General features: G+C 41.8%; 1 protein-coding gene and 1 long non-coding RNA gene across 12 annotated transcripts in view; one reads left to right on the top strand and one right to left on the bottom strand.

Moving 5' to 3' along the window:
- Positions 1 to 24,068, top strand: part of LEF1 (lymphoid enhancer binding factor 1) — a 98,217-nt gene that overhangs the window by 56,773 nt on the left and 17,376 nt on the right. For 6 of the 11 annotated variants that reach the window (XM_083456812.1, XM_083456805.1, XM_083456811.1 and 3 more), the window contains 6 exons: positions 1,753 to 1,885; positions 8,274 to 8,364; positions 12,224 to 12,307; positions 14,534 to 14,656; positions 16,071 to 16,233; positions 22,832 to 22,939. In XM_083456812.1, coding sequence (XP_083312938.1) covers positions 1,753 to 1,885; positions 8,274 to 8,364; positions 12,224 to 12,307; positions 14,534 to 14,656; positions 16,071 to 16,233; positions 22,832 to 22,939 — 702 coding nt within the window. The remainder of the gene's footprint in view (positions 1 to 1,752; positions 1,886 to 8,273; positions 8,365 to 12,223; positions 12,308 to 14,533; positions 14,657 to 16,070; positions 16,234 to 22,831; positions 22,940 to 24,068) is intronic. The other 5 variants (XM_083456813.1, XM_083456815.1, XM_083456814.1 and 2 more) reach the window with 1 other exon arrangement.
- LOC310685204 lies at positions 16,764 to 22,818 on the bottom strand. The gene is made up of 3 exons (XR_014515117.1): positions 20,713 to 22,818; positions 17,577 to 20,586; positions 16,764 to 17,094 (listed from the first exon to the last, which is right to left on the bottom strand). It is a non-coding gene; the product is annotated as an uncharacterized lncRNA (long non-coding RNA).

Genomic DNA, 24,068 nt, shown 5'->3' with positions numbered 1-24,068 from the left:
GGGATCCAGTAGGAGTCTCGTAAAAATATGCTAAGGTTTCTTTCTTGATAGCATAGCGCCCATCTACAGAAAAAGAGAAAATTAAACTACAGAACATGGTGTAATAATGCAAATGAGTCTCAAACATTTTCTGTGTTTTGCATAGACTTAGCCTGTGGGGAGAAAATTAGGAATTATTCTGGTAACTCCAGCATTTTTTTCAGCTTGAGGGGATTTCTGCATGTAGTAGTGGGATATCTTGATTTTTTTTTATTAAAAAAAATGCTTTGCTAATTTCTAGCAAATACTGGATACAGTTTTGTTATATGAGCTTTGTTTTACCTTAACATCTATGGTAGCACTACTCTGATTGAAATGACTATGATTCAGTAAGCTGCTGGTGGTGGTTTTTTAGCACACTTCCATTATTATTCCTTTTGTTTGATATGAAATAGACTCCCCCTCGCCCCCGCAGCATTGTAGTATCACTTTCAGAGTAACCTAACTTTGGGGTTACATGCAGTTTGGGAGTGGGATGGTCTAAATGAAAATGAAGCAGTTTTGGGAATCTTCTTATCTACCATCAGAATACACTGATGAAATTGTACTGTATGACTTGATAAAATATGATGTCTTGGGAAGAAGATGCACTCAGTGAGATTACAGTGAGAAGGGGAGGAGAGTAGGTCTATGAACTATGGTGGTGGGCATATTAAATATAGAGAGGCAGTAGTGAATATTACTTTACCAGTGCTATAGAAATCTGCCTTTCATAGTATGTTATCAAAATAACAATAATATACATGTCTTTAACCATTTTTAAAAAAAGCTTGTAAGACTTGGCACAGATTGTCCTTAGACACTGGAAACATAAAATAAGGTGATGACAGACACCAGCACTGCATCTGTATCAAGGGTGGGGTGCATGTGACCGTCCAGATGTTTCTGTACTCGCAATTCCCATCCGCCCCAGCTAACATGACCATTAACCAGGGATGATGGGAGTTGTAGTCCTGACAACATTTAGTGGACTGCAAGCTCCCCACCCCGGATCTCTATGAATGACTCCACTGAGACTTAAGCATTCCCATGTTTAATGCTGAAAATGTCATGGCAGAACCCAGATAGAAAATAATGGGTGCTCAAGCCTGACTGTCACACTGTTTACACCAGTTGTTGTTTACTGCTAGATCCCTGGCTGCATCGCTGACATTTTTACCATAATACATCAATTAATACATATTCCCAAAGAGGTGGGCAGCTCCTCGTACCTGCCCTTTTGAACTGTAGTGGATAATGTGCCCATCCTGCTGTTTGATGGCTTCCCACCTCCCCACCCGGTGATGAGAATATTGCTGTGTGTGAAGCAGGCCTGTATGACTTCTGACCAATCACAACAAATGCTGCCCCAGCAGCTATTAGTTATAGCTAGCACACCTTGCGTTTTCAGTCCCAGGTAGATTGCAAAACCAGAAGGTATGTCAAACCCCTGGCAAGTAACCTTAAAAGGCTAGTGGAGTAAATGTTGTGCGGATCCGGGTGGAGTAAGGAGATTGTGGGAAACTTGTCTAGTCCGGTGACCTGAAGGTGTGCTCTGTGTGTGTGGGGGGGTGTTGTTTAAACTGTCACCTTTATGTACATTTAACTGCTTGGTTATTTAAAAGCTAGGTAGATAAACATGCTTAAAAAAAAAAACCTCACAAAAACGTGACAAGCCCTATTTAAAATAAAATAAAAAATCGCTACCAATGCTTTTTTGTTTTTTGTTTGCAGTCCAACAAAGTACCAGTGGTGCAGCCTTCCCATGCGGTCCACCCTCTCACCCCACTTATCACCTACAGTGATGAGCACTTTTCTCCAGGGACGCATCCGTCACACCTCCCCTCAGACGTCAACTCAAAACAAGGTGAGAGGCCTTAATTTATTTGCAGCCGTTCGGCAGAATAGCCAACCACGTTTTTGCCCTTAGCTCAGGGATGCTAAAGGCAACAAGTATTCTGTCCTAAAATATATATTAATCAAGGAGCCAAATGCCTAGGTTTTCCTGGTTCACTTTTGTGGAAATAACCGCAATTGAAGTCCTTGGCGCCCCCTGCCATTTTACCAGTGTAGTACATAAGTTCTAAATTACCAGTGCATTAGGAGGTACTTTCCCCTAAATTGGCTTCCGATAGGTGAAAGGCGGATGCTATGAACCTTTCTTAATGACTAACCAAATTCTGTTTTAAAGTTTGGATTAGGCTTCCTTTAGAGGCTATTCAACCTGAAGCTTTCCCTTTCATCCAGCTTTTTCATCTGCGTTTGAATAAATAATAGCCATTTCTTACTTGGTTGGTTGGTTTTCTGAAAGTTTAGCTTGGACACTAATCTTAATTTAAAATATTACCACAGAATCTTAAATGCTGTTTATGGTGTGCTTTCAGAATATGAAACTGATCTTGCATTATTATGTGTGTGTTTGCTTTCGGATACCTGAATTTTTAACTTTGCTTTGTAATAAAAATTTCGTGTGTGTGTTTTCCTTTAAAGAAGTATTCCCCAAGTTTTTCTTACAGTAATATATGAAGTTTCTAATGGATAAAAATGTAGAGGCTATATGTGCCTAGTTGAGTGCATTTGCTTTGTGTCCAGAAGGTCTCATTTTCAATCCTCAGCATCTCCAGGTGCGGCCAGAAAGGTCTTCTGTCTGAAACACTGAGCAGTCACAGCCAGCCACTGTAGACAGAATTAAGCTGGACAGACCGATGGACTGACTTGGTATAAGGCAGCTTCTGTTGTTCCTGTATTTTATTGCCTAGACTGCTGGAGCGTAGTTGTTGTTCCTTTGAATTTTGGAGTGCAAGAGACAGCTTAGCTGGCTTCGGGAGTGGCCACTGCATTGAGGCCACTCTGCAATCATTGCTGGTGATATCTACTGTTCCAATTGCTTAGAATCTAGTAGAATATACATAGGTTAGAGTGGTTGTGACAGTTTAGGCTTGGTAGACCATGCTATGTTTGGCAGGGCCATTTCTGAAAACAACTGAAAAATCTATGGTGAGAGGGAGGAAAGACTTAGAAATAAGGTGTTCTTGGCTCTTTTGTGTCTCCTAAGCAATGTTGTGTCACATGATGTGGTCCTGTCCAAACATGTCATTTTGGAAAGAAGTGACCAGCCACGTAAATGTGGTTTTGGACATATCCCTGATCCTCTCAGATGTTGACATGTTGCTGAATTATATACCAACCCATTGGAATTTAACCAAAGGGCAATGAGATTGGCTGTTGCATGCACTCACAGTGGCTAAATGTTTAACTGGAAGGAAACTTCCTCTCTCCCTCCTCTCCATCATACGATGGACAGAAAATATGATCCAACTGGCCGCTTATCAGAAAGAGTCTTCCGTAAGCAGGAAAATGATGGGAAATACTCAGATATATGGACCCTCTACACAGACTTGCTTGCATAAACAATGGATGCTGGGCAAGTTTGGGATGATAATTTAATTCTCTCTACCCTCTATTCACATCGGTACATAATGATTGCACATTGTAAACTTTTTAAATTATAAATGTTCCTTGTATTTGTGAAATTTGTATTTGTCCCCATTCTGTATATAAAATATTCACACACATAAAAGAAGGAAAGGTAAAGGTAAAGGTACCCCTGACCGTTAGGTCCAGTTGTGGACGACTCTGGGGTTACGGCGCTCATCTCACTTTACTAGCTGAGGAAGCCAGCTTCTGGGTCATGTGGCCAGCATGACTTCTGCTTCTGGTGAACCAGAGCAGCACACGGAAACGGCGTTTACCTTTCCGCCGGAGTGGTACCTATTTATCTACTTGCACTTTGACGTGCTTGACATTGTCTTGTGTCTCTGGGCAATGCTCCATAGTCTAGCATGCAGTTTAGCATGCTGAGGGAAGAATGGTGTGGCAAGACCGATCCCATCTCCTTGGCCTAGACATTGTCACCAGTTCTGTTTCTGAATCTGGGGAAACAGAGGAGCACTTCCCTTTATCAAGGGTAAAAGAGCCAGAACAGCCACTGTTTTTCTCATGTCTCGTGTCTTTTTAGATTTTGAGCTTGAGAGTAGGGACCATCTTAGAACTGATTCTTGAAAGCTGCTCTGAAAGCTTTTATTGTTATTAATTGATTGATTAATATACCACCCTTCATCCAAAGATCTCAGGACAGTTCCCAAGATAAAAAATACAGGATAAAACCACAAAATAAATAGTTAAAACAAAAAACAAAACAATAACAGATAAGGACAATAATGGGAGTGTAGGAACGGGGACTTTAAGTTTTTGTCCCCCTGGTGATTGTAGCCTGAACCAGGGGCCCCACACCATCTATTTGCCACATAAACCTTTCTGCCATTATGGCTTTCCTTCATGCCCCCCCCCCCAATGTTGAAACCTGTTTTGATTATATTGAATTTTGATGTAGTCAGCTCCTCCCCCCCCCCCCCCCCAAATGGCAGGGTCACTTATACCTCCTCTCACTTAGAATAGAGGACTTTACATATGAAAAGAGACCTGTGATTTTTGCGTTGGTTCTTTAATGCACTAAATAAATCAATGGTTTAATGGTCTCTGTGACCATAATTCTGTGTGCCTCCTTGGGGCATGAGATTTAGGTAGAGCATGAAAACCATAGGGCTCATCTGGGACTAGGATTAGCTTTAATCCTTGAGGTGGTTTTTTTTTTTTGAGAGTTTGTAGTGTTTCTACGTTCTTGAGAATGTGAGTTGATGGATCATTTCCAGTGGGACTTCCTTATGCCATTGCAAAAATACTAACCAATACAAAAGATTGACCTTGGTGCCCACAAGAGTCAGAGACAAGGAGCTTAGCTGAAGCTGGAGTGACAATCAGGAGCCAAATGAATCATATCAAGTGTGACCATTACACGCCTGAAAATGATTCTTAATTAACCACCGATCCTCTGTGGTAGCAAGTTTCCAAAATCTGTGAATCACAAGGGAACCACAGAAAATGTACAAGCAGCAATTTACCTAATCCAATAAGTCTGGTCTGCTGCCTGTTTGGAGCTGCTGTTTTTCTGCTCTCTCAGCCCCTCTGAAAATGTTTCATTCTGATTTGTTTTACAAGACTTCTTTCCTTTAAGAGAGAGAGAGATCAGATAAGCTTCGCCATATACTTTTATTTTATCACTTTTCGCAGGGTGGGGAATCTGTGGTCTTCTAGAAGTTGTTGGACCCCAAAAAATCTCCCTCAGACAGCATAGCCCGATGGTCAAGGATTAAGGGAGTTATTGTCCAATAACATCCAGCAGGCCAGAGGTACTCCACCCTTGACTTATAGGCTGTAACCTTCTTCCTCTCTTTCTTTTTAAATCAGAGTGAAAATTAACCATGCTATATAAAAACTACTGGTCTTGTGGCCTAAGCTTTTGTGAACCAGATCCTCCTCCATCAGAAACATGAAGCAGTCACCTAAGTGGGTAGGTATATATATGTATATCCTAGTATAGAGAGAAGGAATCTTTTAAAAATTACGTATCACGTATAAATACTGAAGACAAAAGGTCAGTCAGTGCAAGGCAGGACAGCTGGTGCATCACAGTACCAACCAGAGCACAAATGAATACTGAATCCAATCTGGTAAGCAGTCTGGGGAAGGGTCTCTGTAGCTCAGTGGAAAGGCATCTGCCTTGCATGCAGAAGGCCACAGGTTCAATCCCCATCATTTCCAGGTCGGGCTGGGAATGATTCCTGTTTGAAATTGTGGGGAGCTGCTGCCAATCAGTGTTGACAGTACTGGCCTAGGTGGACAAATGGTGTGACTTGATATAAAGCTGCTGTGCAGTGGGGCAAACAGGTGAGCATGAAGAATGATGAACTCGCAAGAACAGAGCCTTACATAGACCAACCTTCTCCACAAGTTTGCACTTCGCAGTATGTTCCCAAAACTCTTTCGGCTCAGTGACATCTGCATATATGTTGCAGAGGTTTACAGTGATGGAAGTTTATTTCCACCATCCCCAATTCAAGGAATACTTCAGTCCCATCACTCAGCAGTGCACTGGAGACAGCAACTATCCTCTCGACACTGGAAAAGGGTTAATCTGTGGACCTCTCCTGGTGGTTTCAATATAGATTGGACTTTTACATGGAACGTTTATATCTTCATGCAGCTTGCCAGGGTCAGAGCTGCTGGGGGAACCTTCCTACAGAATTTCAGGAACAAATCTATGCAGACACACCCAATATTATCCTAGCTGCTATCCCGAATGCAGAAACTAGATAATCCTGTTTCAGATTTTGGCATTCTCACAGGACAGGTGCCTTACTAAGAAGAGTTTATTCTTAGGTTCAAAATCACCTGCAGTCATACTTATCTTCCCGGCATCACAGTCTTCCTGGAAACTACAATTTGCTGACATACTTACCGTATATGCTTCAAGCTGCTATCCAGGTCATACCACAGAATACATTGTCTACTGGATGATGTAACTGCATTTATCCATTCCTTTGGTTAGAGACTACCACCTTCAAGTTTTACATAATGCATTCTTAAAACAGGAGCACTCACTTAGGAAGAGGGAAAACCGGATCAACTAAGTCAAGGCAGGTACAGAGGAGTTGCTGTCAGTGGATTGGACCCAGCAAAAGGCTAACTGAATGTCATTTACTGTCTACAGCTCATCCTGGAAGATGATAATTCCACCTCACAACACCTTCTTAACAGATAGCACTTCTTAACTGAAGCAACTGCTAACTAGCAGCAATAGGTCACTTAATGGAGTTTAAAAATATATAAACTGGTGCCATTTTGCTACCCTAGCTATTCTGGCAACACTGTCATGGGACCAAACTACAATGGCCATAGAATCAAAGTCTTGTTCATCTACCCATCCACTAACATTGTATGACTCAGCAGTGATGTCCTTCTACCATTGCCTTAAATAAGTTTATTTCTCATGCAAGAAGATAAATGGGGACAAATTGGTGATATTTGAATACCAGCAGGGGAGCATTTCAATTCCCAGGGCATTTTGTGGTCCCAGGAGATCACAGGATCATGGTATTCCTATGTAAGTTTCAAATGTGATGAGTATGACTCTCTTAGCAAATTTGGTGCTCTGATGTTTCATCTCAGCAAATCCTAGGAATTGCTAGATCACTGCAGAAAGCAATTGTTAGGTGTATGTTTAAGCTATTGATCTTGCAATGCCTGTTCAGTATCAGCATCCACTAGTCAGTGGGTTACATCTGTTCCGATTGGATCTTGAAGTCATTTGTGTTCTGCATAGCACTGTGATTCACTTACTGCTATGTCCTGTATTGCTTGACCTTTTGACTTTGCTTTAGAAACACAATCAATCACTCTTCCTTCTCTTTGTACTCAGGGTGTATATACTTACCCACTGAGTAGAGTATATATCTGACAAAGTGGGCTCTGGTGCATGAAAGCTTATGCCACAATCAATTTATTAGCACTTAAGATGCTGTAAGATTTTGTTGTTGTTGCAACAGATAGATAGCTATAACTATCCCCCTGGAACATGAAATGCATTCTAAGAGCCAGTGTCTAGATTTTACTGTAGCTATTCACACCAGATCCAAGGCTTGGATTAACAGGTTCTTACAAACATCTGTGGGCCTTGGATAGATATCCAAATTTGCTAGATGCTGACACCAGCCATTCTTTCAAAGTGGCTATATGGCATGTAAAATCATTAATTTGATTGTTCCTTCCAACTCTAGAATCCTATGATAAACCCTGTGACTGTTTCATTGAATGACATAGTGGTTTTTAATTTTGTTACCATAAATGATGTGGATAAGTAAGTAACAACTTAAGTCCCTTAATTTAAATGGGGCCTAAGCATGTATCTGGATCCAACCCTTAATATCTTGGGGTCAATAGCTCTGTTGCACAAAGCAGCTGTAGCAAGCACATTTCTGATCCAGAACATATCCCAGCTGTAGCATCTAAGAATTAGTTTCGGCAGAGAACATGCCAGCTTTTAGTCTTTCCTCTGTGTGTCTTTGGTTTGGTTGGCAGTTCGGTCCTAGTTGCCCTGTTGCTATCAAGTAGGTAGGGAAAACTCTTAGACCCAAAAATATATTGAAATTTAAGCATTCATAATCTGGGCTGATGAAATGAGTCATGCGGGTGTTTGTTTTTAAAGTGAATCTAAATGCTAAATGCACTATGGGCTTAGAGGTTTTGTTCCATTTTCTTCTTTTAATTTACGGACGAGTTGCTTCTATTTCTTTTTAACACAGTATTTCATAATTTGATGACCAAAATGACGACTTGCGCTCTATACTTTTCAACAGGCATGTCCAGACATCCTCCAGGTCCTGATATGCCCACTTTCTATCCCTTGTCTCCCGGTGGTGTTGGGCAGATTACCCCACCTCTTGGCTGGTAAGAACCTCCTGGTGCTTCCGAACTAAGTTTGTGTGTGCTTGCATAGTTGTGTATGTGTGTGTTTGTGTTTGTTTTAAAATAATAATAATTGCTGCCTTTATGGGCTTGAGAAGTATCCCCTACCTGTTTACATTTTTTAAAAAGTAGAAATCCATGGAAATGCCAATGAGTAAATAACGAGGTAGCAATTAATTGTAGTAGCAATTGATTGTAACTAGCAATTGTTTCATAAACTGTAGGTTTGTATTTACAGTCATACCTTGGGTTACGAACGCTGCGGGTTGCGTGTTTTCAGGTTGCAGACGGCGCCAAACCCAGAAGTACCAGAACAGGTTGCTTCTGGGTTTCGGTGCTCGCACATGCACAGAAGCGCAAAATGACATCACGCGCATGCGCAGAAGTGTTGGATCGCTTCACGAGCGTGCGCAGACATGGTGCCGCACTGCGGGTTGCAAATGTGCCTCCCGCACAGATCACATTCGCAACCCGAGATATGACTGTCCTGAACTCTAGTATATATTGTACCTTCAACATGGTTCATTTGGCCCAGTGCTCACAAGGCCTTTCCTCTAAATGTTTGCAGGGGTCAGGACTGGAGCACGCACATGAATGCCACTGAGCATGTGCACTGCTTTTTTGCCACTGAATAATTGCAGTGTCCATGTGGCAGATGGGTGATCTTCATAGAGTCCTAGAATTGTAGAGATGGAAGAGACCCCTAAGAGTCCAGCCACCTTGCAATGCAGGAATCCTGTCCACAGCTATCCCTGAGTAGGCTTGAGACATCATCCTTCTGGTTACCAGACAGACACACTGACCCATTGCGCCACCATTGGGCACAGAGTGAAAACACAATTATTCGAGCGCTTCATGGTGCAATCACATCTAAAGAAGAGCCATTGCAGAGTGACTGTGTATACCTGTGTATACCTTCAGTAAACCTTCCCCTAGTCATGTTAATAAATTGCACTGCCATCCAGCAAGAGAGTGATTCAGACGTGGACAACAAAAGAATGACATCTGCAGTCTAGTGAGCTAAAATGATATATTCTTTAGAGGTCTATAGTTGGCAATTTCTGCACCTCTTTGGATTTGTTATACCGGGAGTGTGCATTTTGGCATTTTGCCACACACATCAGACATGAAAATTCCACAGCTGTAGGCTCTCTACACCTTGTTAGATTGGGCCCAAATCTTTGAGTAATCTTCCCTCGATATTTTGGAAAATAACAGCAAAATGGCTGTCAGCACCATGAGTAAAAAATGGCTGCAACTTTTCAAAATGACCTTGTAATTAGAAGAGAATTTGAAAGAGCAGGATGCGTGGTGCCTGTTCTCTTTTGTACAGCTGCTTTTACACTATGGAAGCCTTTCTCGTGATTTTGATTCCAGCTTTTAAGTTTTGGCATTTCCTCGAAATGCTTTCTCAATGCAGATGTTTTTGCAAAGAGGGTGAATCTGGAGGAAAATGCTGATAACACAAATGATGAAGTCTAGCACAGATTACTCTTACGCTCTGCTTACTGTAGCTGAAAATGTGCTATATTTGGATTTCTTTTTCTTTCCCCCCAACCCTTTGGTGCACTGGCCCTCCCTACTGCACACACGCAGAGCTCTGTTTAAGTGTGAAGACCGTCATGGTGAGCAAAAGAAAGGGCCAATAGCTTTGGAAATGCCAATTTCTTAAAACATTAAATCTGTCAATCGATAGCTCTGCTTAAATAGAATTGAGCGAAGTCTTTCAAGAGTAGATCAATTATTCTCTCTGAACTTTGCTACTTAAGTGTGTTGAATCCTGCTCAGAAGTTGCATCAATGCAAGCTGGAGGAAAAGACAATGTAAACTAAGCAGAAAAAGTTCAAAGTATTTGAAGCAATCAATTTGTGCTAGTGAGATATGGCACTCTGAAGAAGACTGGAACTTCAAACCAATAGTTTTTGGTTTGTTTTCTATGTGCCCTGCTTTCTCTCTCCGTCTCTTAAGATTCATGTTTTGCACTCAAGTTGCTTGCATACACATCTTTCGGTAAAATACATGCTTAGTTTTCACTACCGAGAAAAGAGAACTGTTTGCATCTTTTCAAACCATACTAGGTAACTTCAGTAGGTCACGGAAAAGTGATGCTGTCAACAAGACAATAAGCTGCCTCAATACCTTGCCTAGAAAAGACTAGGCAAAAACAGAATCTTATGAAGCTGCAGAGGTGCTTCTTATGCTTGTCTGTATGGTGCACTCAAACTACTGCATTTCAGGAATCTGAATCCACTATGCCCCCTTTATATAGAAATCATAAATATTAAAAAATGCAATTAGTTTACAAATATACACAATCTTTTCCCAAATATATTGATCCAATAAGATTTGGCAGGACTGTTAAAATAATTAACTCAGTACCCTATAATCAGTATAGTTGCCAGAAAGGAATTGTATTAATTAGACTAAAGAACTAGGTTTGATGTTATCTTTAACCTGTATATATTATGTATAATCTTATTTTTTCCATAAATTTATTGTGTGTTCACCCTCTTGGCCTTTTTTGTAATAGCTAACTTTAGTAAGGAGTGCTGCTTATCAAAAGCTACTATCCACTCACTGAAAGAAGAATTTCAAAGATTTTCAGTTACCACTGATAAGCAATCTAGTAATAGGTAAAATAGTAGTCACTAATCCAAATCCTTGTCATTTAAGATCTCATTTAAATATGCAGAGAGAATCAGTTTAGGTGTTTTAGGAATGTTGCAGCCAGTTATATTATTACTAGCACTTTTTGCCAGAAAATAGATAAATAAGGACAAGTCCAAAACATATGAAGTAAAATCAGCTTCCAAAATTTAACATTTCCAATATATATCCTTCATCCTGATAGAAGAAAATATATAAATTTGAAGTACCACTGAAAGTGAAATTTATATTTACTTTAATGGTTATTTGAGTAACATTTTATTTATTCATTTTGCATGAGAAAAACTTATCCTTTACTCCTAAATCCTGTTAATTTAAGGATATGCTTGGTTAAGCTAGCAGTTCTTAGGATCTAGGTCTCATTTATGCTCTTTTTGCTAGATGTGGAGGTTTATCTTCCCAGATAATCGTCATAATGATATATTGCAACACCCTGAAGTGACTTTATTGACAAATTAATGTTCTTTGGGAGTTACTGATGCTACTAACACTTTTCAGAAATATAATTAGTCCCATGGTAAAAACCTTTCCATTTTCAATGTGCTGTATTGGCAGACTGATGTGTAAACATCTGTTGGTTGTAGTGGAACTATGAGTATAAGTTTTGTCTCACTTTGACTGCCAGGGAGCCCCCCCTCAAAGAATCATGGGAACTGCAGTTCACAGAGGATTCTTTGTTAGAGATAAATAGACACCCACCCTCTTTTCACAGAACTATAGTTTCTAGGGTTTCATTGGCAAGGCAATACTGCACCCCTTATCACAAAGCAAATTCTAGTTTGTTCGAATCCATTTTATAGAAAGTGTTAAAGGTTAAAGATAGTGTTAAAGGTTATCCAGTTCAAGTTAATGTTCCCAAGATCTGTGGTGGTGGTCTTTCTCAGCAGGGAATATGTAGAACAGACTTCCTCAACCTCGGCCCTCCAGATGTTTTGAGACTACAATTCCCATCATCCTTGACCACTGGTCCTGCTAGCTAGGGATCATGGGAGTTGTAGGCCAAAAACATCTGGAGGGCCGAGGTTGAGGAAGCCCGCTGTAGAATCCTAAATCAGAATGCAGTGCAGTATGCGTTCGTTGATACCTCGCATCTCAACTCATTGGTGTTTGGTAAAAAGGCAAGCTCACTTCTGTTACAGTATTATTGATGGGTTCCTTTCTTCTGTGACCTCAGGCAAGGTCAGCCTGTATATCCCATCTCAAGTGGATTCAGGCAGCCCTACCCACCCTCACTTTCAGTCGACACTTCCATGTCAAGGTAGGTCTAGGTGCGGAATGAGTGGCTGAGGTGTAACTGCTGGAATTAGAGGGGCAGTTTGCTCCCCTGCTTGCATCCTGGTGTATGCCTCTGCTTGCTACCCCCTTCCCCCAGTCAGCTAAAATGCATTTATACCTATAAACTATACTGTGTTTATACAGCTTACCTAAATCACATGCTAATGACCTTCAGCATATAGTCAGGGCTGGAATCTGAAACAGCCTACCCCAAACCTGGTGCCCTCCAGATATTTTGGATAACAACTCCCATCAGGCCCAACCAACATGGCCCAGTAGTCAGGAGGGATGGGAGCTACAGTCCCAAACATTTGGAGAGCACCAGGTTGGGGAACGTTGGTCTAAAGGCACATGTTACAACAGCCTTTCTGAAGCTAAACAGGTCTGGGTTTGATCAGTGCCTGAATAGAAGACTTCTTGGAAACCCTAAGTAATACTATGGGTAACGCAAAGAATGGTGGAATATAAATGTAAAATAATAATAATGATAATGAAAGACCAGATAGTCATTCAAACTGCACTGGTGTTTGTCGTTTTGCACCACATGAATATAACCACTAAATATAAAATGGCCACTCCTTTTGATCAGAGTCACTTTGGCTTCACTCCCTGCTCCTGTGCTTTACTCTTTTCATGTAGACTGCAGCGCCTCAAAGAAATTTCCAAGCCCAAATCTGTTTTAAAATAAAGGCAAAGAAGCTGTGTACACATGGTTATATCTGTAATAGTGGCGTGTGAATGGGTGGCAGCGTTAGTGCAAGCAAGCAGCACTAACTGGGACATGGCAAGGACAACACTTTCGCGTCACACTTTACATTTCTGCACTATGGGACGGTGGCCTCTATATCCTGTGCTTGGTGTATCCAAAGGTTTCAGCGAACCTCTGCATATTTTACACATATTTAAAACACGCAACTATATTTAAAACACACAGGCATTTGCTATTTAGGTGTGGGTTCTATCACATTTCTTTACATGTGCTTTTATCATGTAGGGACCAATCCTATGCACAAGAAGCCGGCGTAAAGCACACTGGTGTAAGTTAAACTTGCATAAAGTTACACCAGATCCAAACCCTATTCAGCAGTAGGACTGCTGCTGTGCCTAAACCTGGTATTTAAACTAGTGTTCTATGCCAGGTTGCCAAGTCACGTGATCAAGTTGGGCTTAGGATCCAGCCTAAGTCCTCCCCTCTGACCACGCCCCTGACATATCCCTTTCTGCTGATTTACGCCGGCCTTGGTTAAGGCAGGCTGAGCAAATTACACCAGCATATCTTCAGTTGAGCCAGGGTTGGGACTTAACACTGGCTAAGACAGGAATCAGCTGGCTGAGCCATAGATCTGCTGCATCCTAAACTGCTCATCCTGGTGGATTTTGTCATAGGATTGCCCCTTTAATTACTGTTTTTATGCATCTTTAGGAATAAGATGTCTTGCAAATTCCTAGTTGAGCAAGGCACCATTAAAAACATTTCAGTGTGCTCTTTAAGAGCGCATGCTAATTTCCCTGCCCTGTGAGTTTCCTGATGGAATATGCAAGAAGGTTACCTTACCAACACATTTCAGGCAGAGAGAAAACCAAAGAAGCCTCAGAGGGGAAGTAGCAAACTAGTTCAGTAATGCTATTTTAAGTATTTATTTCAATTTATCTGTAGTATGAGCCATCCCAATAGAAGCACACTTGATTTGGATCTGTGCCTAAGGCAAAACACTAGCCCATATTCTTTCCCCCACACGCTTGGGGACTTAAAAGTTTGATATGTGATCAAGTAAGGTTGATGAAATGTAAGACAGGTTTTAATGTCCTTTTATAAAAATACGCAAGTTACCTTTGTTAGAGGTTTTTTTAATTTTCTGCATGATAATTACTACCTTTTGTTGGCTGGTGGTGGATAACTCAATATCTTTTATACTTGTGTGGAAACAGTTTTTTTGGTTAAGGGCTTTATTCTTTTGAAATTATTGGCCATGTTAAATTCACTTGTGTCTAATTCCAGATTCCCAAAGCCACAGATAACAGGAGACTAAAAACCCTATTTGTAACACACGTTTTAGCCAAATAATTGTTTCCCACATTGGTGTATCATGGTCTCTTAAGTGGTATGAATGAACTGCCTCCTAGGCCTGTCTTGAGTGATTTGTAGGTATCCTATACTGTGTTTGAGTTCCCATTATGAAGAAGACTGTACTTTTTTCTTTTTTTGTAGGTTTTCACATCATATGATCCCTGGTCCTCCAGGACCCCACACAACTGGAATCCCTCACCCAGCTATTGTAACACCTCAAGTCAAACAAGAACATCCACACACAGACAGTGACTTAATGCACGTGTGAGTTTTCTTCTGGTCTTAATTGCAATCTCTGGTCTTTCATCTGCAATGCCTTAAAAGTTGAGTAAGCATGGCAAATAAGTAGTCTCAGTCTCTCTCTTTTTCACTTCCCATGGGAAATCACTGAATCGGTGTCTAAATATCATGTCAATGTTTGGTATTCTTCAACAAAGAAATAGTGATTGCATTAGTATTTTTAAAATATATATAAAAATTAAAATGGGGATGGAAAGGAGGCAGGGTTCTGGGGAAAATGACTTTGGCAATCCTGCCCACCATTGTACCCAATGGGTTTTGACTTTACGTAATTTTGGCTTTAGGTGCAATCCCCGGAACGTAACTCCCATGTTAGTTGCATGCTTACAAAATCCTCACCTCTCAGAGTAATGAGCATATCGGGATGCAGCTGTCCACTGGACTTAAGGCTTCTCCAATGTTTTCAGAGTTTTATGAGGAGACACATGAAAGTACATATTAAAATATTAAATATGTATTTAAATATTATTATTTAAAATGCAAGTTAATGCAGAGATAGAATGGAATTAGCCAAAATGATTATGCAAAACGTGGAATTTTGCAAAAGTGACAAGGGTCTAGAATAGTTGCCTCCATCCCTAGGATCAGTGGCATTCTTCAGTGATAAAGTTGACGAAATGGGTCTTTTGGGAACTGAAATTCCATAGCTCAGCTTTCCTCAAGTACAGATATTTGTTCTGGAGATGATGTGATGTCCTCATGATTTTAGGCAGAATTTGCTGATCCAAATGTTCTTAAGTGGAAAAGACTTTCTTTCTTTCTTTCTTTCTTTCTTTCTTTCTTTCTTTCTCCGCTTCACATCCCCACCTGTCTCTCAAAAGATTTTTTACCCATATCCTGTAAGCTATTTTCATGCTCTTCTTTGTACTCAACTTGTACCCACCACCACCCTCCTGCAAAAGCACAACACAACACATTGCCACTTTATTTCCTGCCTCCCTCCCTCCTGGTTCTTTTATATTCCCTTCTCCTTCCTACAACATTTCCCCTCTTCTAGCCCCTTCCTTCATGCCTTTCCCCACCCCTGCCCCACTCCTGGAACTTCTCTGGCCCCTGACCATCTTGACTCAGCATGCAAGGGGTTGCTGGTGCTAGCACTCATCTAACTAGAAGCCTGGGGTTATATCTGGGGTTGGTGGGGCAAGCCAGTTAGGAGGCACTGGATAGGCTGTGGCACTGAGGACTACCTGAAAGTGGGTCCCAATCCACTGGTGGAGGAACATTGTGATAGAACATATAGGGTGTTTCCTCTTCTCTCCAAAAATGTGATAACCAATCAAGCATGGCTGCTCAGAATAATAGTTGATCATCTGAAATAACGTGCTGAAAATGGTAACCGTTGCTCTTTCTGTATTTCCTTTCCTCCTGCTACCTTTAGGAAGCCTCAGCATGAACAGAGGAAAGAACAGGAGCCCAAAAGACCTCACATTAAGAAGCCTCTGAATGCTTTCATGTTATACATGAAAGAGATGAGAGCGAATGTCGTAGCAGAGTGTACTCTGAAAGAAAGTGCAGCTATCAATCAGATTCTTGGCAGAAGGGTATGACACAACCGTATTTGTGTATGTGCATGTTCTGTGTTCAGTATGTGCTGTCCAACAAACCCCTGCCCCGGTACCCACCTCGACAACGTAGTCACTGGCTACTGGGAGCTATGTGATGCAGTTTAAAATGAAAGCAAGTAGTCTTGTTGTGTCATAAAGCTGGGGCCCATAAGGTAAAGCACGTGTTTTGCATGCATAAAGGGTCAAATTTAAGTCCACAGACCTCCATTTACAAGGCTCTCAGGTAGGAGAACCAAAAAGACTCCTGACTGTGACCTGCTATTCAGAGAAGTCAACACTAGGCTAGAGCAGAAGTGGGGAATCTCTGATTCACATAGCTGTCAACTTTTCCCTTTTCTTGCGAGGAATCCTATTCAGAATAAGGGAATTTCCCTTTAAAAAGGGGAACGTTGACAGCTATAGATTCATGAGACTTCCCAGGCTGGTGGCCACACTCACCAGCCACACCCACCAGCCCCACACCTGCAGTCATATATGTAAAGGCAGGTGTTGGCCAAAATGGGCTTTGCAGGCTCTACCAATTGGCAGTGCTCGCAAAGCTCTGTTGCACAGTGCTTCCAAAGAGCCCAACAAGCAGCACAAAAGACCTTTACAAGTGTCAATCATTGGCATCATTAGGATGTCAGATGATTGGCAGGTGGGCTGTCCTATATACCTGTCAAAGTTCGTTTGTGGAGATGGAGGGGAGATAAGATTCTGGCCTGCCACATGAAAGCAGTCCTCTGCCCTAGACGCACCAGTAGTAAAAGGCAGCTTCATATTTCACGCAGGTGTGCTTGCCATGTGTTATAAGACTGTCAGTGGCAGTGGAACATGAGTGGGGGAAATCCTGTTGCACTTACCGTATTTTTTCGCCCCATAGGGCGCACTTTTTCCCCTCCAAAAATGAAGGGGAAATGTGTGTGCATCCTATGGGGCGAATGCAGGCTTTCGCTGAAGCCTGGAGAGCGAGAGGCATCGGTGCGCACCGACCCCTCTCGCTCTCCAGGCTTCAGGAAGCTATCCGCAAGCCTTGCAAGCCCGGTGGGAGTTCCCACGGGCTCACAAGGCTTGCAGGCAACAGCCTGAAGCCCCGGCGAGTGTCCGCAACCCTTGCGCGCCCGGCGGGAGGTCCCGCCAAGCGCGTGAGGCTTGGGGCGGCAGCCTGCCGCCCGAAGCACGCGGAGCCCTCCGGAGGGTGCCCCGTGCTTCAGGCAGGTGTGCACAAGGTTTGGGGCAGCAGCCGCGGCCGGGGGGGGTAATTTTTTTTATTCATTCCCCCCCCAAAAAAAACCGAGGTGCGTCCTATGGGCAGGTGCGCCCTATAGGACGAAAAATACGGTATGTCCTGTTTGCGAGCTTCCCATACACATCTAGCTGTCCACTATAGTAAGAGAATGCTACACTAGATTGGCCTTTGTTAGCCACTTGTTTTCATGCTTTGATTTGAACAAATGTATACAAATAGCCATGGTAAAATATGCAGAAGTTGTGCTGGAAGAAAGAAGTACATTTTGCAGTACATGTTTCCTTTTCTTCTGCAATATTTTCATGTGATACTTTCCTTAAAATATTAGCCAGTACTTTTTTTCTAAAAAAAAGTTTAGGGGTACTCTCATTTTCCTACTCATATTGAAATACTGCCCCTCAATGAGGCCAAACTTAGATTCACAAAATGTTTAGGGGTATGCATATCCCTGCATCCCACAGAAAAAACCACTGGTATTAGCAATATGACTACTATTTTGTTGAATTTGCAAGTTGAGACTTTCATTTTAAGTCTGAATTTTAATTCTCTTCTGATATTTCTTTAGCTTTCACTATGCTTGCCAGTTACTTAAACCCTTGGCTTTTAAAATGAGACTTGGCGTCAGAGTGATTAGGGCTCTATTTGCAAAGAATACTATAATGTTTATTGCTTGGGTTCTATCAAAGCACGTTCTCTGTGTTTTATTATTATGCTGTGTAAATATACCATAGGACAGAATATACCTCCTTTGGTTTTCACAAACACTGAATTAGCTTAAGCTCTTGTCTATATTTTGACAGCTTTCTGCAAGACTTACAAGCCCAATTACCTCTCGTCTCCCAAGGTAGCTCCTATGTCCTTTATTCCATGATTGGTCTCAGTGTTTGATAATGGCTTACAAAGGATAGCACCTAGGCAGGAATCCAAGTGCTGCCTTTCTGGGTAGACAGCTGTAGCTGTACTCTAGAAAGTACACTCAAATTTAGTTCCATGGAAGTACCTCTTCAGAACCTTTAAAAAACTTTTCATGCCAAATATTTTGGTATTTAAAGGACAAAAGAGTCTGAATGTACTGTCTGCTACACTTGTGTTGTGAAACAAACCACTTTTGGGGTATAGAAGTTTGAAGATTATTGGGCAGGTTGAGAGAAACTTCCACACCACATTCAATAATATGCATACATTCCAGAACCCATGGCATGGGTCAAAACAATTGATAGTCCTCCTAGATCAGGGCAGTCCAACATTTCATACAAAGTGGACTGCAAGAGTACTTTGACACAGAACCCAAAGGCTAAAATTTGACACTCTCCAAGCCCTCACACTGTCTTCTGGAAGCTAAGTGAGGTGCCATGCTTTGGGAAGAAGTCACGAGGTTCTGGTAGGATCCTGGAGCCCTCCTTCCTCCTTCCCAAAGTTGGGAAAGCACTAACTAGGACCCTGTCAGAGCCCTCGTGCTTCCTTCCTAAAGCCCAGTGTCTCACTTACCAAGCTTTGGGAAGGCATCCCGAGGGCTGGGGGTGGGCATCAAATGTTGTCAAGGGCCACCAAAAAAGGTATTTCAGGCTGCACGTGGCCCTTGAGCAGTATTCTGGACCACTCTGTCCTAGATGAAGGCAGATGTAACATTGTTAAAATAGTGTTGACAATTTGGAAGCATTGTAGGTGTATTCAGTCCAAATTTCTCGTCGCGCTCTAGCTTTGAGTTCTGGAGGATGGATGAAAATTTGCTACATAAGCTGGTTGTTCACTGTACTGGCTGGCTATTGCCCACTATAAGGTTCCCCAGTCCCAGAACATTCCTTAAGGAAAAGGGTTCCTTCTAAAAGTTAATGAGAAGAAGATGGATTATTTATTTTCAAATGTATATCATGATTATTATTCTTTGTGCTTCAGCAGGTTCAAGGTTGTATGCAAAGTTAAAATACATAATTAGCTAATAAACAATTTAGGGTGGTAGTCAACTAAGTTTTACTCAGAGTAGACCTGTTGATATTAATGAACATGACTGAGTTAGGTCCATCAATTTTGATGGATCTATGTAGTTGAATGACCACACCAGTCTGAACCACAACAGCAATAAAACATTTTTACTTAAGAGCACTGAGTGAAGGATGGGGAGAGAAAAATGTATGTATGCTGCTTTAAGAAATAAAAATATAAGAAAATAATAATATGTAAACCCCACCCATATGACTGGGTTGCCCCAGCCATTCTGGGCAGCTTCCAACATATTAAAAACACAGCAAACATCAAACATTAAAAACTTCCCAATACAGGGCTACCTTCAGATATCTTCAGAAAATTGTTTATCTGTTTGACATCTGATGGGAGGGTGTTCCCTTTGCCTTTGCCTTGTTCCCTGTAAGACAAGCCTGCAGGATCAGGCCAAGGGAACATCTAGTTAAGCATCCTGTTCTCACAGTGGCCAACCAGATGCCTATGGAAGCCTGTAGGCAGACCATGAGCGCAACAGCACTCTCTGCCCATCTGCAATTCCTAGTAACTAGTATTCAGAGGACAACTTGCCTTAAGTAAGGGTGCAGAGTGTGTCTGACGGCCAAGTGAGTATTCATTTTGTTGAAGTGCATGTCTGTAGCTTCCATGCCTGGAGGAAGCCCTTTGCAGGGCTCAGCCAAGGGACCTGCTCATTTTGTATTTTCTCCTTCTCCGCTCTTACTTTAGGCTGCATTTCTGTGCAGCGTTGCACATATTGTAAAGTTACCAGCCCTTCCCCCCGCCCCGAGTTGTAAATCCTACATTCTCTACAGCTAACCTCATTTGACAAAGAAGAACAGAGAATGATTATTCCAACATTTCAGCTAGCGATAGAGGGGGCATTATGTTTGCCCACCACTTTATGCACCGTGTTTGGGTTTTCCCAGCCACCGAATGTTTAATTTGCTTGCTAAACGCACGCTGTTCAAGGATGAGGGAAGCACACTGACTTCTCACTGAGGCCCGTCCTACGTAGGCAGAACTTATGGGGTAATAAATGGACTGTTTGCTCATGCTGCCTCCGAAGGACATATGTGAAGGAAAAATCTTTCCTGTGTCTGTACACAAGTCGCTTTAGCCTGAGGTCAGCTGGCTCTGTGCATCTGCCAACACACAAGAGGATTTGACTATTGGCGTGTTACATCAAATATCACTTTTGTAGTATTTGCGATGGCCTGCTAAAAGCCAAACTTTGAACACAGTGGCAGATGGCACACAACTGAAATCACCTTGTAGCTGGGGGTTGGAGGGAGGAGAGTGTTGTGGGAATCTTTCCAGACTTCTGTTGAGACTTCTTTCCAAAGCAACTTCAGTACACAAACTAAGAGAGAGAGAGAGAGTTCTGTTTAAAAGCGTTGAAATGTTGCTGCCGCTAAACCTTTCCCAACCCCACTTACCAACTAAATTAATACAGTGATTTAAGCACTGTTTGTACATTTGTATAGAAGTCTGGGATAACTGTGCTACATGTTTCCACAGCTCTCGGGTTACTATTGCTCCTAAACCCTAACCAATCCCATCAGTTAATTAAATTAAATTAAAACTGACCACATGTGTAATTGCCCACCAACAGCAAACAATAAACAAACAAAGGAGACAGAAAAAATGAGGAGTTCCTAAAATGTTGGGTAACAACCGTGCCTTGCATAATGATGGGAAATTATTCAGAATATTACATTTGGGTGATAAAACATAGATGCAGAGATGATGATCTAACCTTTGTGATTCCCTCTGGAGGACCCCAAACCTTTTTATTAGAAAACTATCAGCCCCTTGGGAGGAAAGCAGCATACCTTCTGTGCTACTGCTCTGTCCCCTGCTGGCTCCCTCCCCTGTTCCCTGCTGTTTGGCTCTTGGAAGCCCTAAGCTTCTACCCTCACTTCCTGCTGTGAAACAGCTGACAGGCAGCTGCGGGGGCTGGAACTGGCTGCTTCTTGAGAGCAAAAGCTGCTGTGGCTTGGAGAAGGTGTGTGTGTATGTGGAGAGAGAGAGAGAGAGAGTGCTGTTCACTTGTTCTAAAGATTGCCTTGCGCTGGAACAGCTGAAGTTCAGTCCTGAAATGCCAATTAATCAGAATGGGTTTTGAAGCATCAAACTCAAAAGTTCGCTGAAGACTATAGTAGTAACCACAGCAATAAAAAATGTTGTTCCAGTCTCAGTCAATTGGGAAATATAAATGCTCCCAAAAGAAAAGGAATGACTGGAAGTGTGACAGAGCTCCCACTAAAGAATGAACATACCTGCTACCCTTTTGAGAGATGGAAAAACATGATATTCTATTGCCCCATCACTGGTGCTCAGATTTGAGCCAGTGATGCTTCTGACCATGCAAGGACATGAATGTACACAATGAGTAAGAGTAGCTGACTTTAAAAAGATTGTTATTTTTTATAACTAGGGTGACTTCTTACTCCAAGCCCCTATCTCCTGCTTCTGTGTCCCACCTGTCAACTGCTACCATTAATCTCACTTGAAAGCAACTAGCAAGATAGACTGCTTTTACCTGTCTGTCTGTTCAGATGGTACCCACTTCATGGTCTCAAAACTTTGCAATGGCTTTTGAGTCTCTTACGTACCAAAACTAAATATATTCTAGGTTTCAGGCCATTTTTTGTTCTAATAGTGACTTCAGATCCTGTTGTCCAGATTTCTTTTTCTTTCCAAGTATCAGTTCAACATCTTTAGCAGTATGATGAAAAGAGAATTTTCCAAGTTGAATTGCCACGCCAGCATCATGGAAGTCAGTCCCTGAGTGGTGAGGCCTCCACACCATGCCGGTTTACAGCAGGGATTGACCGAATGGGTGGCAGGGTTCGCAAGGTCCACAGGCTGGATTAACGAGCCCGGTGGGCCATATCCGGCCCCCGGGCTTTAGTTTGCCGACCCCTGCCTAAGAACATTAGAAGAGCCCTGCTGGCTGAAGGGCCATCCAGTCAAAGCGTCCTCTTCTGTTAGTGGCCAACCAGATCTCTATGGGAAGCTCTCAGACAGGAGAAACGTACAACAGCACTCTCTCCCCCCATGTGATTCTCAGCATCTAGTATTGAGAGGTATACTGCCTCTGACTTTGGAGGCAGAGCATAGGAATTGTGGTTGATAGTCTTCCATGGAGGTTGAGTCTATCTTGAAACACTATCACCGTGGGTATGCCAACAAAGTGGGTTAGATTTCATATGGATCTTACTACTTAAATAATCCTCTGTGTATAATATGGAGCTTCTCTTACCTTATCATTGAGCACTCTGTGTTTTCCCATGAACCAGAGAAATTAGAACTAATGCTGTCCTTTATTTTTAGCATGTTCTTGTACAAAAACGTAACATTCGTTCTTTCTCTCCTTATTTGCAGTGGCACGCATTGTCCCGTGAAGAACAAGCTAAATATTATGAATTAGCTCGGAAAGAAAGGCAGCTACACATGCAGCTCTACCCAGGCTGGTCTGCAAGGGACAACTACGTAAGCCGATTATTTACACTTTCTTCAGCTAGCATTTGCAGTAGTTAAAAGTCTAGGTGAGGGTAGCAGCTGGGCCATGAGATGCACCGTCGGCCTTGTGCTCACTTTGAATTAAGTGCCATTTAATCTCTTGCCTTTCTTTAGATTGCTTCTGCATATCCCAAACTAATCTGGAATTGGCCATGGGTGTGTTCCTGGTCCAGCTTTATGCCATGTGACAAATAACATCAAAACGGCAATTAAGGGATAGATAGCTTTGCAAACATCTGGAGCACTGATTCACATATGCCCCCCACCTGATAACTCTTTTGACGCATGCTTATCACATGGTTAATAAAAGCACAGACAATGAATCTCTTCTGAAGGTGGCTTGTTGGATTTTCCTGGAACTAATCTGAGCTGTATGTTTGTGCTTTGTGTTTAAGGCTTGTTTGTGTATGGCTTTTATTTTATTTTATTAAGTAGGTAGAATGGATGTAAACTAAATTTCACACCTTGATTTGAAAAGAACAGTCATCTTCAGCTGCAGACGTATTATAAATTAATTATAAAAAAACTGTTTAGTCAGTGCTGCTTTAAAAAAAATTATACATATTTAATTATGAAAAAAATTAACAAGCTAGACCGCTCATACCAAAACCCAGTGATGATACTGTTAATGTTGAACATTTTGCCATTTACACATTAAAACTTATCTGTCTGTATTAAAAAAAAAATCCATACCCACGATAGCCTAGAAACTATTTGTCTGGGAATTAGCTAAGATTGCGCCTTGATCACTCCTAAATAAAGAATTCAAAGTGAAGCCTAATCCCAGACCTAGTTCTTACTTTGAAAATGCAGTGTGTCACACATTCATAAAAAACCCTCAATCCTTTGTTTGCTACAGCCATAATCCAGTATGCCTAGTTAATGATAGGTAAATAGACTTGCCCCTGAGTAAAACTCCATAAAAGAGCCACTGAGCTTCAGAGCAAAGAGAATCTCTTTCCCCCAGAACCTACATTCACTTAATAAAACCTTTTGTCTGTTCTTAATTTAAATCTCTTCTGAAAGACTTGTTCTATCTTAATGAATTGTGTTAAAATGGGAGAGAGGAGGGTAGTACTGTAACCATGCAGCTACTAGG

The sequence above is a fragment of the Podarcis tiliguerta genome (assembly GCF_965153285.1).
Source record: "Podarcis tiliguerta genome assembly, chromosome: 9".
NCBI classification, from domain to species: Eukaryota; Metazoa; Chordata; class Lepidosauria; order Squamata; family Lacertidae; genus Podarcis; species Podarcis tiliguerta.
Note: the sequence above shows the minus strand (reverse complement) of the source record. Positions and strands in the feature narration are given on the sequence as shown.